The sequence below is a fragment of the Dipteris shenzhenensis genome, chromosome 5, assembly GCF_047967505.1.
Source record: "Dipteris shenzhenensis isolate YYH24624 ecotype China chromosome 5, Dip_SZ_1.0, whole genome shotgun sequence".
Lineage (NCBI taxonomy): Eukaryota > Viridiplantae > Streptophyta > Polypodiopsida > Gleicheniales > Dipteridaceae > Dipteris > Dipteris shenzhenensis.
The window spans coordinates 4,237,989-4,253,806 of record NC_141600.1 but is presented as its reverse complement, the minus strand read 5'-3'; the positions used below and the strand labels follow the sequence as shown (position 1 = coordinate 4,253,806).

General features: G+C 42.6%; 1 protein-coding gene across 2 annotated transcripts in view; it reads right to left on the bottom strand.

Annotated features, from left to right (window-relative positions):
* The window catches only part of LOC147901526 (alpha-1,4 glucan phosphorylase L isozyme, chloroplastic/amyloplastic-like), a 138,999-nt gene that overhangs the window by 70,986 nt on the left and 52,195 nt on the right, over window positions 1–15,818 (bottom strand). Inside the window, exons 7-8 of one of the 2 annotated variants that reach the window (XM_087374334.1) lie at window positions 1,771–1,888; window positions 1,383–1,649 (exon numbers count right to left, since the gene is read on the bottom strand). In XM_087374334.1, coding sequence (XP_087230460.1) covers window positions 1,383–1,649; window positions 1,771–1,888 — 385 coding nt within the window. Of the gene's footprint in view, window positions 1–1,277; window positions 1,650–1,770; window positions 1,889–15,818 lie in introns of both variants that reach the window. The other variant, XM_087374333.1, reaches the window with a different exon arrangement.

Sequence of the window (15,818 nt, the reverse complement as noted above, 5' to 3'; positions counted from 1 at the left end):
GAGTGGATCCTATCATGTCATGCCACGAGTCTCATATCATAAGCCATATTTCAATCAGGAGTAGCATGAGCTTTGTGTGGGCCCCATTAGGATCCCAAGATCTATTGCTAGCCTCTGTGAATCCTCAGGGCTGCATGAGGGAGCATGCATCAAGATGCTGCAAGGACAGTACGTTGGATGGGGTGAGGTGTCGCTAGGCAGAGATGTGGCATCTCCCACAACTACATCCTCCTGTGAAAAAGTACTATGTGATCTCCTGCTGTCAGGCCAGATCTCATGGAGTATTCCATATGACTGATTCAATAGGCAAAACCTCCCACTCAACAAAGTTATGCCTCTGCTTCTTCAAAGGTAAAAAGGATCAGGGCAAAAGGTAATACACTGGAGACTTTAAAGTATCACGTATACAATGATGGATTAGAGATAGATAAAGCGGCAGTTGTAGAAGGAGAATTTAATGTGATGAAGGTTCAAACCAAGAACACTTACAGTATTGAATTACCTAAAGAATTCTTGAAAATAAACCATCAGTGAGCATGAACGTTGAAAATTTTGAAGTATTCGGAGATATGGACATATCTGTTAACACATACTATGGAACAGAGGAAAATTAACATATTCCTTTACTGGAGTATGTAACTAGGAAAAATTTCTACGCAACCACCCCCCAACTCATCACCAGTGTCTGCCACCTGACTAATAAGCCACAATCAAAGGATTTATACGACCAACTGCATGACCACATCATTTCTTCTGTCATCTTCTCTACATGTCACTGTCATCCTTTTTGTTTTATTACATATGCTGTAATCCCAACTTTTATCTTTCTTTAGCTTTAGAATATACCGCCAAATTCTTATGCTCCACTATGCCGTGATTCACAATGGAGGATTAATGATATCTTACTTTCAGGTCATCACTGGAACATACGCTTATTCCATTTGTGCCAACTGTGTTGCCCAACCATGCTTTATATGCGGCGTGCAGTGTGTATGGCAGTCAATAACACTGATTATAATGAAAATATCAACCCATACAATAAAACGTATTACCATTTCTCACCTAAGAATCCAATCAATAATGATGCAAAATCCCTCGCTCTTCGCTTCTTTCCATTTAAAAAAATTCATCCATGTGCTTTCCAAATTACATACATGCATCTCAACAAAATGTAATGCATGAACTTGGTACCATACAGACCATCAAGTAATCTCAGGGCATTCTCCATGTTTTTACACGATCATAAACACTGTCACGAAAGGGGATAAAGGAAAAACCTTGTAAAAGTCCTTGAAAACTTCATTTTTAACAATGTCAGTGTGAATAGCTGCAACACCGTTCACTGTATGTCCAGCAATAACACACAAGTTTGCCATGCGTACCAATGCTGGTGCCTTAACTGCAGCTCCTTCAGGCTTCTCAATTGTATCTTCTTTGGCATCCTTTTTGTCTAGATCCTTTTCATCCTTTAAATTCTCTTTCATCGAGTCCTCCACCTTCTCATCCACCTGTACTTGTTTTGATTTGGTGAGGAAGGTTCTCACGGATGAAGGGAAGTCCACATTTTCCAAGATTCTCATTCTTTTAACTCTCTTCTCAAGCTCATCTTTATCACTTGACGTTTCAGCCTCAATCAACGATCTAACAAACTGCATATACCCAAACCAAAAAAATCAAAACACTTGGGGCAACAGGAAACCAGATGCAATGCTTCAATAATGGAGAACTGACTTGTGTTATTTCTAATTATATAAACGTAAGGTAAGTCACCTCTTCATCAATTTTTTCTATGATTTCAACGTGCCGCGGCAGAAGCTTTTTCATGATGTCCAAAGGCCACTTCTCCAAGGCCTCAGGAAGCACTGTGTGATTTGTGTAGGCTACAGTTCTGAAATAACAAGCAGCCATCAGCGCCCACTTGCAGTAAAAAGGCCCTTCAATTCTCCTCTATCTCTCTTTCTCATTCTAGTTGTTTTATTTATAGAAGCATATACAAAGGGCTGGCCTCTCTCTCTCTCTCTCTGTGTCTCTCTCTCTCTCTCTCTCGTGCGCACACAGACTTCAATAGAATCATACCATTGATCCTGAGGGTCTCACATGCACTTTAATAGAATCATGTCATATCATCTCTCTCTCTCTCTCTCTCTCTCTCTCTCTCTCTCTCTATCTCTATCTCTATCTCTCTTGAAAATCTTAGCCCCCAAAGTGGGGAGCTCAATATTATATGACAAAAAGACCGCATGATCTATATGATGGGATTGCAGACAATCAAAGAAAGATTGTCGCAGAGATATTTTAAAAAACTAAATTTAGGGAAGGTGGGATCACCATAGGGAGTGTGATTTATGTGTCTGTGTGTGTGTGTGTGTGATTCCAGCCTGAGGGAAGGAAAGCATTTGACCAGTAGCATCAACAACGTCACTTGCTTGGTGGCGAAAGAATCTCCGCAATTTATGGAGGAGCAAATTGCCTCTCAAGCAAAAGCTTTTCCTATGGCGTTGTCTTACAGGAACCTTATCCGTGGGGGTCACTCTGGCTCAACGAAGGATTGCATCTGCTTCTTGTCTTCGATGCATGGCCCCTTCTGAAACGGTGCCTCATTTGTTTTGGATGTGCTCCAGCACTAAGACCTTCATATGCAAAATTTCCATGTCGCTTCGCCTTCGTTTCCCTAACTCTCCTTTTGGGAAACATTTTTGGCTTTTTGGCAGACTTCCTACAACCCTAGTCCATTACTCTTTATTTTTGTACTGGGTCAGATATTGGGTTTTTTGGACCCTATGGCAAGATCCTGCGCTAGCTCGCTGTGAACAGCCACCTTTCTAGAGCTCCGTTTGGTCTCTTTCCTGCTTCGTTCCAGCCTCCTGCAGCTCTCCGTTTGTGTGTGTGCGTTCCATCCAGCTCTCCATTTGTGTGTGCATCCCATCCAGCTCTCTGTTTGTATGTGAGCACGACGACCTGCTTCACGTTTCCAGCCAATTCGCAGCCCTTACCTCTGCTCGCTGAAAACTCCTCGTTGTTTTGCCATCCTGTCTGCCCTCTCAACCCTCCAAGCGCCTCGCTACAGGTTTCTGTGTTCCCTTTTGTGTAAGGCAGTATTCCTGCAAGCCTTCTGTCGCAACAAGTTTCGGGCCTTTCTATCAAAATTCAGTGCCTTGTTGAAATAGCGCTGCCCCCCCCCCTTTTTTCTGATCTGACTCTTCCTGCTGAATTGACTAGCCTCAATGGCAGAAACAAGCAAGTATTATGTCAAGAGAGCACTCTCTCTTGAACCTAAAAGACAATCAAGGGAAACTCTACCCCCCATAGCTCCTTCATCTGAAGATGCTTCCTATGTGTTTGACATGTTGAATCAGGATTTTCAACAAAGTAGAAGAAAATGGATGCTACCTGCTCTAGAACTCACTTACAAGATGAAGTTGCCTTTTCTTGTGCATCCTCTGAAGAAGCTCTCTTAAACTGCAGTCATCATCTTTTTCCCAGGCTTAATACCCTCGGCTAATGATGTGGGACAATGGGTGAATTCTCTCCTAGGTGGATGCTATGTAGAAGGAGTCTATTTTGCCTCCCGAGGATTTTAAGAAGTTCATCTCTTGGATGCCTTGACAAAACAAAAGATGCTAGAAATGTCTCCTTTATTTTTTGGTCGTCAAATGGTACACATCATGCCTTGGTCTCCTAATAAGGACTACCAGAATCTCATCAAGCATCATTGCCCTGTATGGGTTGAAGCGGTTGATTTTCCAGATTACATGCGAACAGAGCTTTCAGGCTTAGCGATGACATTGGGACAAGTGATCTGTCCCCCTTGTCCCACAGGTAATAAAGATCGTTTTTGCATCTTATGGGATACTGATAGACCAACCCCCCCTGCTATTGCAGTTGAGATTGAGGGTGTTAATCATTTGTCTGAGTCTTGGACTCTGGAATGATCAGTTCGATAGGGATGCCCTCTCAGTGCTTTGTTCTATGCTATTGCTTCACATCCTTTGCTTCTTTATATGGATCTCGACAGTTAGTGGGGCTTCAGATTCTTGGTTCACGGCCTTTCATTGCACAAGCTTATGCAGATGATTCATTCTTCATGCCAAAGAACAGTCCTCTGGAGCTTCGCCTATTGATGGATACCCTCTCTGATTTTGGGTTGGCAGCTGGTCTAAAAATTAATTTTCAGAATCAAAACTCTTGCCTCTCAAGCATTGTGACTGGCATGCTATCCTATGGCCCGGCCAGATTATTTATCCGGAAAACATATTAAGACATTTGGGTTATCCCATTGGCTGGAAAATCAGAAATAAGCAACAAATATCTTGGGTATTAAACAAAATTCAGGACAAATTAGAATATTGGAAGATCTCCACTTGGCCATTGCATGTATGGCTTCGAATTGTCTAGTCCATTGTTCTAGCTTATGTCCAATTTTACCTTCCTCCATTACATTGGTCATCTCGAGATCTCTCTTGTTTTATGTCTCAAGCCATGGAGATTTTTTGGAAAACTAAGCTTCATAAAAAAGCTTTGCTCACCAAGAATGCATGGTGGTTCAAGACCTTTTTTCAACAAGAGCAGCCTTGATCAATCATGTTGGCAATTTTGTGTGGTCAGATGCACACAAATGCTTATGGACATTGGCTAGTTGATCCATCGGAAGTAGTACTTGGCAAATTTCAAGGTAAAATCCCTGGTTGTCCATTTTCTACTTCCTTGATTCAGGATTGGAAGAAAGTGCTCTCTCGCATCAAATGGTCTCCCCATCCTGCTTCTATAGCTTCCTCACTTCGAATGGAAAGCCTTCATTGGAGTGCTGTTTTTTACTCTCCCCTTGCTGTACAACAACCAATCAGAGCTTACAATCTAATGAAGTTGGGCATCCGGTTCATTGATGACGTGGTAGATACTCAAGGGCATATTCTCTCTTTTCCGGCAGCATGCCAACAATACAATCTTGGGATGCATCATAGACCTATATGGAAAGCTATTGCAGATCTCTTACTCCCTTTGGTTCTGATTCCAACATTGGATGTAAGAGAGGCTTCAAGATTGGCATCTTCAATCTTCAAGTCCAGGATTATCCTCTCAGCCTTTGCATCTATTGACTTCCATACAGGCTTATCGATTGATATTACCTCCTCCATGGATTGCTCATCATGCTAATTCTCTCTGGCATCTAAATAAGTCTTTAGCTTCATGGAAAGGAAAATTGAAATTGATATGGAAGTTGAAAATGCCATTGAAGCAGAGACTCTTTCTCTGGAGATGCATTGTTGGTATTTTTCCAGTGGGAGTGAAATTGGCTCAAAGAAGCATTGCCTCTCCTCTTTGTCCAGGATGTCATCATACTCCTAAGATTATTCCGCATTTGTTGTGGTTTTGTTCATATTCTATGAGACCTTCTGGACAAGATCTCCTATTTTTTATCTCTCAGATTTCCTGCACACAGGTTCTACAAGTTTTTCTGGATGTTTGGCAGATTTTCAGCTTCTTTGTCACAGTATCCTCTTTTCTTCCATTGGATCAGATACTGGGCCTTATGGACCCTCTCGCTATAGCGAAATCATGCATATCTAAATTCACCCCTTCAGCACCCTTATAAGTTCTTCCGAGCCTCATTGCGGCAATCCTTATATGATGCCTTACATGAGGAAGATTTGGATGTTTCTTGCATTCAGCTTTTCTTTTATTGTTTTTGATGGATAGGGCAATGGCTCTTTTCTCGAGCACTACCCTGACGTAAAATGGATGTTTCATAATATAATTTTCTTGGTTTCACAAAAAAAAAAAAGTGTGTGTGTGTGATTCAAAAATATCTGTGTGTGTGTGTGTGTGTGTGTGTGTTGTAGAGTGTGTGGTGTGTGTGTATGTGGTGTGACGAGAGAGAGAGGTGTGAGCGGTGAGAGCTCGTTGCCCGTCAACGTCCGGTGCCCTCCAGCCATCGTACGGCAATTTCCGTACAGATCCCAGCGTCGCTTCAGCTGCTCCGTACAGGCGTGCCTTTGCTGCTGCTCTTCCGTAATCTTTCGTACAGCCCCTTGGAGTGTGTGTATAGTCCACGGTATCTTTATGCGATTTCAGCCAGGTGTACGTGTTTTGGTATTTCGTCCTTGCCAAGTACCCTCCGCAGATTCGTCCGTACGTTGTACGATCGCCGTACGGTGTCCGTACGACCGTACGATTACGTACCTGCCTTGTATTTCCGTACAGTTAGCCTCCCCCCGTGCAGCCTGTGCATATTTCAACACAGCTCGTCGTAGTCCGTACAGCCCAGCACCTCTTGTCGTATAAGCTTTTGGGGTTTCTTTGCTTCGTTGTCTTCCCGAACAGCCCTGTTTTTTTTTCACCAAAATCTTACCTTTCCCTCTACTTTTCTCCCCACTAGCTATACTCTCCTCCCCCTCCCTTGTGGGCTTCCTGTGGATACTCCTGTGGTTTTCACTACCCCTTTACAGGTATTTTATTCCCAAGCTCCCCCTCATACAAAGTTATGGCAGAGTACTCATATGAAAAAACGTTTCAAAAGGAGCGCTCGGCTCCCTGCAAGAAGCAGGTTGAGGGTCAGCATGACCCGGTGCATGACACTCTTGAGGCTCAACTAGTATATGATGTCATGCATGAAGGATTTGCAGATACGAGAAAAGAATGGAAAGACTCAGTTCCCTCAGTTGGCATCATGGTTGAGGTTGATGAAATTGTGGATCCAGTCAGAGAATATGCTAAGAATGCAGTCATATTATTTTTTCCAGGCCGGATGCCACCTGCTGCAGAGATAGGCAACTGGCTGACACGCACATTGGCTGGCTCTTTTGTTCGTAAAGTACATTATGCAGCCAGGGGCTTTTTTGAGGTGATCATGGTGGATGAGATCCACAGACAAATGCTTTTGGAACACTCGCCTCTCTTTTTTGGGCAGCAAATGGTGCATGTTTTGCCATGGTCTCCCACACGGGACTTTCAGGCTTTAATCCGACACAGATGCCCGGTTTGGGTTGAAGTTGTTGACTTCCCACAATGTATGGCCTCACTTTTGCCTAAAATTGCAGCATCTTTAGGTAAAGTGGTCTGCCCACCACGGCCCAATGGCAACTCAAACAGATTTTGCATTCTTTGGGATACTGATAATCCCACACTGGACTCTTATTCGGTCACGGTGAATAATGTGAACATGGGCAGTGCTTTTTATAAACTCAAATGGGGTTTATTTGCAGGGGCCTGTTTTGAATGCAAAAAGTTTGGACACATGGCTTCACAGTGTCCACTGAACCTACATAAAATGCCTCATGTCACCTTGCCAGTCCACATGCCCACTAAAGATGCTCCTACTCTAGTTGCAAACAAAAACAAAAGCAGTAGACAGGATTCTGGGACTCAGGATAAAGGCAAAGATTCAGTAGCTACCAATGTGAATCTCACTTCACATTCACCTCCTGCTACTCAATCCTTGTCCAAAGGAAAGCAACCTTCAACTGATGGCTGGCAAAGCCCAAGAAAGGTTATTTTTGCTCGAAGAATTCCACCCCCTCGCACTTGGAATGGTGCCTCTTCTAGCGGAAACACCCCAGAGATCAATACAGGAATTGGGATTACATGGGCTGCAGTAACAGCCAGCAGAACACTCTTCCCTGAAGAAGAGGTTGCTGCTTTGCTGTCTACTTCTCAGGCGACTACTTCTTCTCAGGGGCGAGGCCTCGACCCTGAGATAGAAATGCAAGGCTGACCTCATGCATTTTGCTGCTGTACATAGTTGTTACATTACTATAAATATCTGTATATATGACTGCTCACATCACCTGTTTTACACTCAATGTAGGAAATGGAAATCTGTGTGGTTGTACATCAACAGATTTCAACCTGACATAGTGGCATTACAAGAGCACAACCAACATATTTATGCAGGCAAGACAGGACACTACTGTGGGTATGACATTTTCTATGCTGCGGAGCACTCTTTCTCAGGGGTTGTCCTTCTGATCAAACATGAGCTTCAACCAGTCATTGCATTAAATGACAACAAAGGCAGATGGCTTGTTCTCCAATGCATTATTAGAGGAGAGGTGTTTGATTTTGCTTCAGTTTATGCACCTCGGTCATCTCGAGACAGAACTGTAATTTGGCATTCTATGCAACAATACCCGTGGAGATCTCATGCCTACATATGTGGGGATTTCAATAATGCTCCACAACAGGGAGACAACACTTCCAGCCACGATCATATGTTAGCTCCTCAAAGGCATGCCTGGTCTCAACTACTCTTGCATTTGGATCTAGTGGACCTTTGGAAGGAATTGCAGCCTTTGTCACCGGGCTATACTTTTCAACATAATGCTCTTTCCGCTTATAAGGCACGACTGGATCGCTGGTATAGTGTTGCTCCCCAACAAAATGGGGATTTCGCATGCAAAATGTGGATTGACTACGCCTTTGTGCATTCAGACCATGCACCACTATGGCTGCGGTTATCTTTTCATAAGATGCCAAATGATAGATTGCCACAAAGGCGACATTAAATCATCAACAACAGTTATTTGCAACATGCTGAATTTAAGGCAATGGTCACTGAAGCAGCTCAATGTCTCTCATCAAGCAGCCATCTTTATGCTGATGATGCCTGGGCTTCTTTTATTTCTAAAATGCAAATGGTGATTAGAGTTTATGGCAAGTCTTACATGAAGACTCTGAGGGAAACCATTGCTCAGGCCAAGTCTACTTGTCAAGACCTCACTGAACTCAGTCATCATCGTTTGCTGTCCATGCATGAGCAAACCACATTATGTCAGGCAAGACTTTGTCTTAAACTAAATGATCACAGGAAACTGGCAAAATGGGAGACTAGAGCAAGACAAAGAGCCTTCACAGATAAAGGTTGCTCTTCCAAAGAATTTTTCAAGAGTTTGCATCAGAGGAGAATCAAAACAGAAATTTGCAGGAGTGCTTATGCCTGATGGATCATGGACTACTTCACGGTCACAGCTTGCCTCTGTTTGTGTGCATCACTTCTCTCAGCAATTTGGCTCTGCAGCTCCTCCCTCGCAACAGGTTTTGCTTGCACGAAATTTACTGTTGAAAAATGTTTCTCCAATCATTTCCCCTACTCAAGCTTTGGAATTGGAAGAACCCTTTACTGAGAGGGAACTGTCAGATGCCATCAAATCATGTGGCAGATGGAAATCCCCTTGATGGGATGGTTTGACAGTCGAGTTTTTTCTAGCATACTGGCCCATTTTGAAGCATCCATTACTATCTATGGTGAATGCTGCATGGCAACATCAGAAAATGCCAAACACATGGAAGAGAGGTCTTGTTAAACTCCTTCCTAAAAAACAAATTTGTGAGTCTTTGGCAGACTGGAGACCTATCACTCTTATGCCTGTAATATACAAAGTCACTACCAAAATGATTGTTGCTCGGCTAAATGGGTTTTTACATGATGGGTTGCATCCTGCGCAATATGGCTTTGTCCCGCGTAGGCATATCACCTATAACATTGCTAATGCCTACATTGGAATTGAATATGCCAAATACACACAGCAGGATGTTCTATTATTTCAAGTTGATATTGCCAAAGCTTTTGATACAGTTCAGTGGGATTTCATTTCATCGACTATGCAGGCTTTGGGTTTTGGCACAAAAATGCAGCAACTCATCAATTGGCTCTATCAAGATAGTGAAGCTGCCTGCATACTTTCAGGAGATATTTCTCCATCCTGGACTCTTGCTTGCTCTGTCAGACAAGGATGCCCACTGAGTGCTTTACTTTTTGCCATAGCCACTCATCCACTGCTTCAATATCTGGATCACCTCTTGGACACGGACCAGCTGCACGGTTTGGAGATCCATGGCAGTCGCAGCATGATTGCTTAAGCATATGCCGATGATTCTTTCTTTACTCCAAAAAATACTCGGGCTGATCTGTCCATGATTATGCATGCTCTTTCTACATATGGATTGGCTGCTGGCCTTCGGGTAAATTTTCAAAAATCAAAATTGTTGCCTTTACATCCACAGGACTGGCACAACCTTTTGTGGCCTGGGGAAATTGTTCCTGCTTCTCAATTCATTCAACATCTTGGTTATCCTTTAGGATGGGGACTCACCCGTTCACAATAAACTGATTGGGTGCTAGTAAAGTTGAGGGCAAAACTTGAATATTGGAAGCTTGCAACTTGGCCATTACATGTTCGTCTGCGAATTACACAATCCATTTTGATAGCATACATACAATTTTATCTGCCTCTCACTATGTTTACTAAGGCAGATTTGGTTTCATTTATGTCAGCTATCATGGAAATTTTCTGGCGTTCAAAACATGGCAAGAAAAGTCTCAGATTACTCTCCATGCATCGTCTCTGTTCTCCAAAGATGCACGGGGGTCTGAACATTCTCAATATTCAAATGCATTTACTTGCTCACAGGGGGAAAATGATGATGCAATTTCTACAAGGAGATCAGCCTTGGGCTTTTATGATTCGCTCTCTCTTATTACATCTTCATACATCTGCTTTTGGAAATTGGCAGCCTACTCAATGGGAATTTTTATTTGGCTCTATCCAAGGCAAGATCAGAGGATGCCCATTTGTTTCTTCTCTGCTTCTTGATTGGAAACACATTTTATCCCACTTGGAATGGAAAGGCAGGGACTCTCTCTTGGGCAACTCTTTGAGGGTAGAGAATCTCTTTTGGTCTAAAGTATTCCACCCACCTTTGGGCATACAAGAACCTCGACGTTCTTGTTTTCTCTCCTTCAAAGTCATTTCATCTGTGGCGGATGTACTTCACGATGATGGCACAATTCTATCTTTTTCTTTGGCTGCTCGCAAATACGGCTTGGGAGCTCATTATCGTCCTTTATGGCATAAAATTTCTGCAATGCTCCAACCGTATTTGCCGATACCTCATTTAGAAATACAGCATCGGCTTGAGGATTGGATTTTACGCTCTCCTTCCTCATATGTCCGTCCTTTGAAGCTTTCACATATCACAGTGTCATCATTGTATAGAGTGTTATTACCTCCACCTTGGATTTCCAATAGAGCAAATATTGTTTGGCATATGGATCGTCCAATGAAGTGGTGGAGAAAAAGGCTGCGTCTCCTTTGGCATTACAAAGTCCCTCTTCGACAATAGCTTTTTCTATGGCGAGTTCTCCTTGGCAGTTTTCCATCTGGACAGTTACTCGCACACAGACATATTGCTTCAGCTGTTTGTCACAGATGCTCGCACTCTACTGAATCAGTGCTTCACATCTTTTGGTCCTGTCCAAATACTTCTGATTTCATTGCTCTCATCAGACAGAGGCTTCGACAGCGATTTCCTACTGTTACTTTTGGCAGATTTTTCTGGTTGTTTGGATTTCATCCCCAGAGACAGGGTTTTGATTTATTTTTTATATGGGTGCGATATTGGACCCTATGGACTTTATGGATGGATAGAAATCATAGAGTCTTTGGTGATCCACTATTTTCATCCTTTCTTTTTTTCAAACGATCTCTGCAACAATCATTCTACGATTGTTTTTAGACTCGTTTGATTGATCAGGATGTGTATACAGCCTATACTGAGATCTTTTCTTGAGTAGTAGCTACTTCGTTTTTTGAAGCAGCTATGAATGTAATTATTATATAGAAATAAAAGCTTTCTTCTCACAAAAAAAAAGTGTGTGTGTGTGTGTTTGATGAGCAGCCCTTATCCATGAAGGCCTTCATTCTTGCTCTAATCTGCCATTTGTGCAATTTCCTCTGATCATTATTAGTCAGTTTGATCCGGGCTTGTGAGAGGGAATCATTTTCTAATTCAGAAAGAGGCCTTAAATGTGAAAATTCAGTAAACTGTTGTGCTGTCCTTTTTGCCCATTTGACCTCATTCCTCCATGTAGCCATGTGCCAGTTTCCATACTCCCTAATGACATTCTGTATACGAGAGACAAAGCTGTCCCAAGCATAATTCATGTCCTCCTGGGCATGCAAAGGCAAGGGATGAATTGCAAATCTGATCATTTGCTGGAAATATTGATGTCCGAGATAAGGCTGATTAACATGCAGTAATCTGCTGGAAAGAGTCGGCAAATCATCCAGTGACGTACCAAATTGCATATTTATCCATAATGGGGCATGATTTGACAAGCCCAATGAGAAATCTATGAGGAGATGAAGGCTAAAATCTGCATATTGTTGTGGATAGAACAAATACCATATGTCAAGCCTTGCCCAGTATGTTGTAAATGCATTATGATGAAAAGTATATCCGGGCACTGACCCTTGTAGAAGCAGCCATAAATCTTCAGCCTGCACAGAAAGAAGCATGTTATCCCATTTCTGCCTTTCCGATGAAAGCATATCAGATCTTGAAGTGGTGTTATCTCTCAGCAGAGGGGAATTATTAAAATCTCCACATATAAATGCATTGGATTTCCATGGATATTTGCTTAAAGAATCCCATAGAGAAGCCCTCATGGTAGAGGTCTGGGAGGCATAAATTGATGCAAGCTCAAGAATGTCACCATTGACATTACATTGTATGACTATCCATCGGCCACTGCTATCATTGAATGCTAACTGAGGCTCCAGCTCATGTCTGACCATTATGCATACACCTGAGTAGGTAGTGGTACCAGCATAATATATATCATAGCCGCCAAAGTGATCATGATGACCAGCCTTAGAGTGTTGATTATGCTCTTGCAAACAAACAATATCTGGCTGCATTTTATGTACATAATTCCAGAAAAGCCTCCACTTTGAGACGTTGCAGAGGCTCTGTACATTGTATGTAAAGCACTTAAGTGTTTGATGCATGAAAGAGATATATACAGGAAAGTATAAGTATGAAACAAGAAGTCAGAGAGACAAAGCCTCTGCCTGCATGGGTTGCATGCTTTCATGATCCATGAAAGATATGGCACTCTCCCCTTCTTCACAATCACATATGGGGATACACTTCTTCAAAACCCCCACCCAACTTTGAAGGACAGGAGCTGAAGTAGAAGCCTGTCCTGGTAAGGGAGAAGAAGCATCCCATTGACGAGATTGAAAGGGGCATTGCTTCAATACAACCACCTTCTTAGGCTGTTGAAAACCATCCCGATCTGTCCCCACATATTCCTTCATCTTCTCTTTTTCTTTTTCTTTTCCTTTTCCAGCAAGTGATTGCACCTGATTAACTGGTTTAGCATTCTTTGCTCCATTTCGATTTGCTGCCTTGGCTTGCAAATTCTCATTCTTTTCCCTTGTCTGGGGCGGCAAGGCATTAGGAGGGGGTTGATGCAGAACCATTGGGCAATCAGAGGCTAGATGCCCAAACTTGTGCAGGCAAAGCAAGCGCCTGCAAACACACCCCATTTCAAGTCAAAAAACTTTTTCCCCAATTGCACACCCTCAACTTCCACTCCAATAGAAGGAGGGGTAGGTGTGTCAGTGTCCCAGAGAATGCAGAATCTGTTACGATTTCCCATGGGGCATGGAGGACAAATGACCTGTCCCAATGAAGCAGCCAGGCCAGGCAATTCTTCATGAATATAATCTGGGAAGTTAACAACCTCAACCCATACAGGACAATGATGGCTCTTGGATGCACTGTTTCTCTGATCTCCAAGATGAATGCCAAAATTACTTCCAGACATTGTTCTCTACCCCTGGCTCCCCATCAAATCAAATGACTGATGTGAGGACTGAATTTCTTCAATATGTTTCTGAGATAGTGGAAATGGATGATGCTCTTTTATTCGAGAGACCTTTTACTGACACAAAACTTGATAATGCATTGTCCCATCTCGGCAAATACAAGTCCCCTGGCTGGGATGGTCTTACGGTGGAATTTTATATTTCTTTTTGGGATGATTTGAAAGATGTTCTCTTACAAATGATCAATGTTGCCTGGCAAGATAATCAATTGCCGCACCTTTGGAAGCATGGCATAATCAAACTTGTGCCAAAAAAAAATCTCTGTGATCATATGTCAGATTGGAGGCCTATTACTTCGATGCCTGTAGTTTACAAACTCATTGCCAAAATGATTGTGTATAGGCTTCATGGGATACTGAATGCGGGCCTTCATCCTCATCAGTATGGGTTTGTGCCGCGAAGACAAATCCATGACAATATCTCCAATGCATTGACTGCAATTGAATATGCTAAGTACTCGAATCAAGATGTGCTCATATTGCAGGTAGATATCACTAAGGCATTTGACACTGTTCAATGGGATTTTATCTCTCAAACCATGACAAAGTTAGGCTTTGGTCCCAAGATAGCAAATGCAATTTATTGGCTTTATTCTGGCTCTACCTCCCAGTGCATTCTCGGAAGTCATCTATCTCGGTCATGGATATTGGGTAGATCAGTCAGACAGGGCTGCCCCCTTAGTGCTCTTTTCTATGCCATTGCGACTCATCCCCTCTTGATGTATCTTGATCATCTTACAAGCACAGGACAGATGACTGGTCTTAAAATCCCTGGGGCTGTATCTTTTTTGGCACAAGCATATGCTGATGATTCCTTCTTTATGCCACATAACTCTCCCCTGGAAGTCCGCATGCTTATGACCACATTATCATTGTATGGATTAGCAGCGGGATTGCGTGTCAACTTTGACAAATCCAAATTGCTTCCCTTGAAACAATGTGACTGGCATTCTATTCTCTGGCCAGGTCTCATAGTGCATTCCAAAGATGTAGTCAGGCATTTGGGATATCCTATAGGATGGCATATCGCCAGGAAGCAGCAGCTAAAATGGATCTTTCAAAGACTTCAACATAAATTGGAATATTGCAAAATTTCTACTTGGCCACTTCATGTCAGGCTCAGAATAGTATAGTCTATTGTAATGTCTTATGTTCAGTTCTTTTTGCCTTTGCTACATTGGTCCTCTAGAGATATCTCAGCCTTTATGTCTCAAGCTATGGAGCTGTTATGGAGGACAAAAACTGCTGTGAAAGCATTGAGACTGCTGAAGATGGAAATGGTGTGCTCTCCTAGGATGCATGGAGGACTTAATGTTCTAAATATCAGATATCATGTACTTGCAAGGAAGGCGACTATGCTCCATACTTTTTTCCGTCAACAACAGCCATGGACTTGTATGATAGCATCCATGTGTGTCAACATGAGGACATCTGCTTATGGCCATTGGACTATTGATCATTGGGAGGTTGTCATTGGGAGATTTGTAGGGAAGATTCCTGGCTGCCCTTTCTCTACTGCTCTGATACTGGACTGGAAACAAGTACTTTCTAAAGTCAAATGGGCTCCTGATAATCGCTGGGGACAAACTGAATAAGGAAAGAAAGTATTCATTGGAGTGCCATCTTTGACATTCCACTTGCTGTACAGGAACCTGTTCGAGCATATAATCTCATGAAATTGGGAATTAGATACATCAATGATGTGGTAGATGATCAAGGCCATGTCTTATCTTTTCCTCAGGCCACTGCCTCTTATGCATTGGGAATGCATCATAGGTTGATATGGAAGAAAATTGCTGATCTCTTGCATCCTTTTCTACCTATTCCTCCTGTGGCTGACACACACAGGCTTATGGATTGGCAATTGTACCCCTCTGCTACATGCTCTCATCCTATTCCTCTGCCTATTTTGACCTCCATCAAAGTCTACAAGCTTCTTCAGCCTACCCCATGGATTCATCAATATGCTAATTCTCTGTGGCATATCACGCAGCCCCTTTCATGGTGGCGGAAGAATCTCTGAATATTATGGAGGTGTAAAATGCCTTTGAAACAAAGACTTTTTCTTTGGAGATGCATGACCGGCACATTGTCAGTGGGAATCACACTTGCCAAACGTCACATTGCACCACCCACATGCTTACGGTGT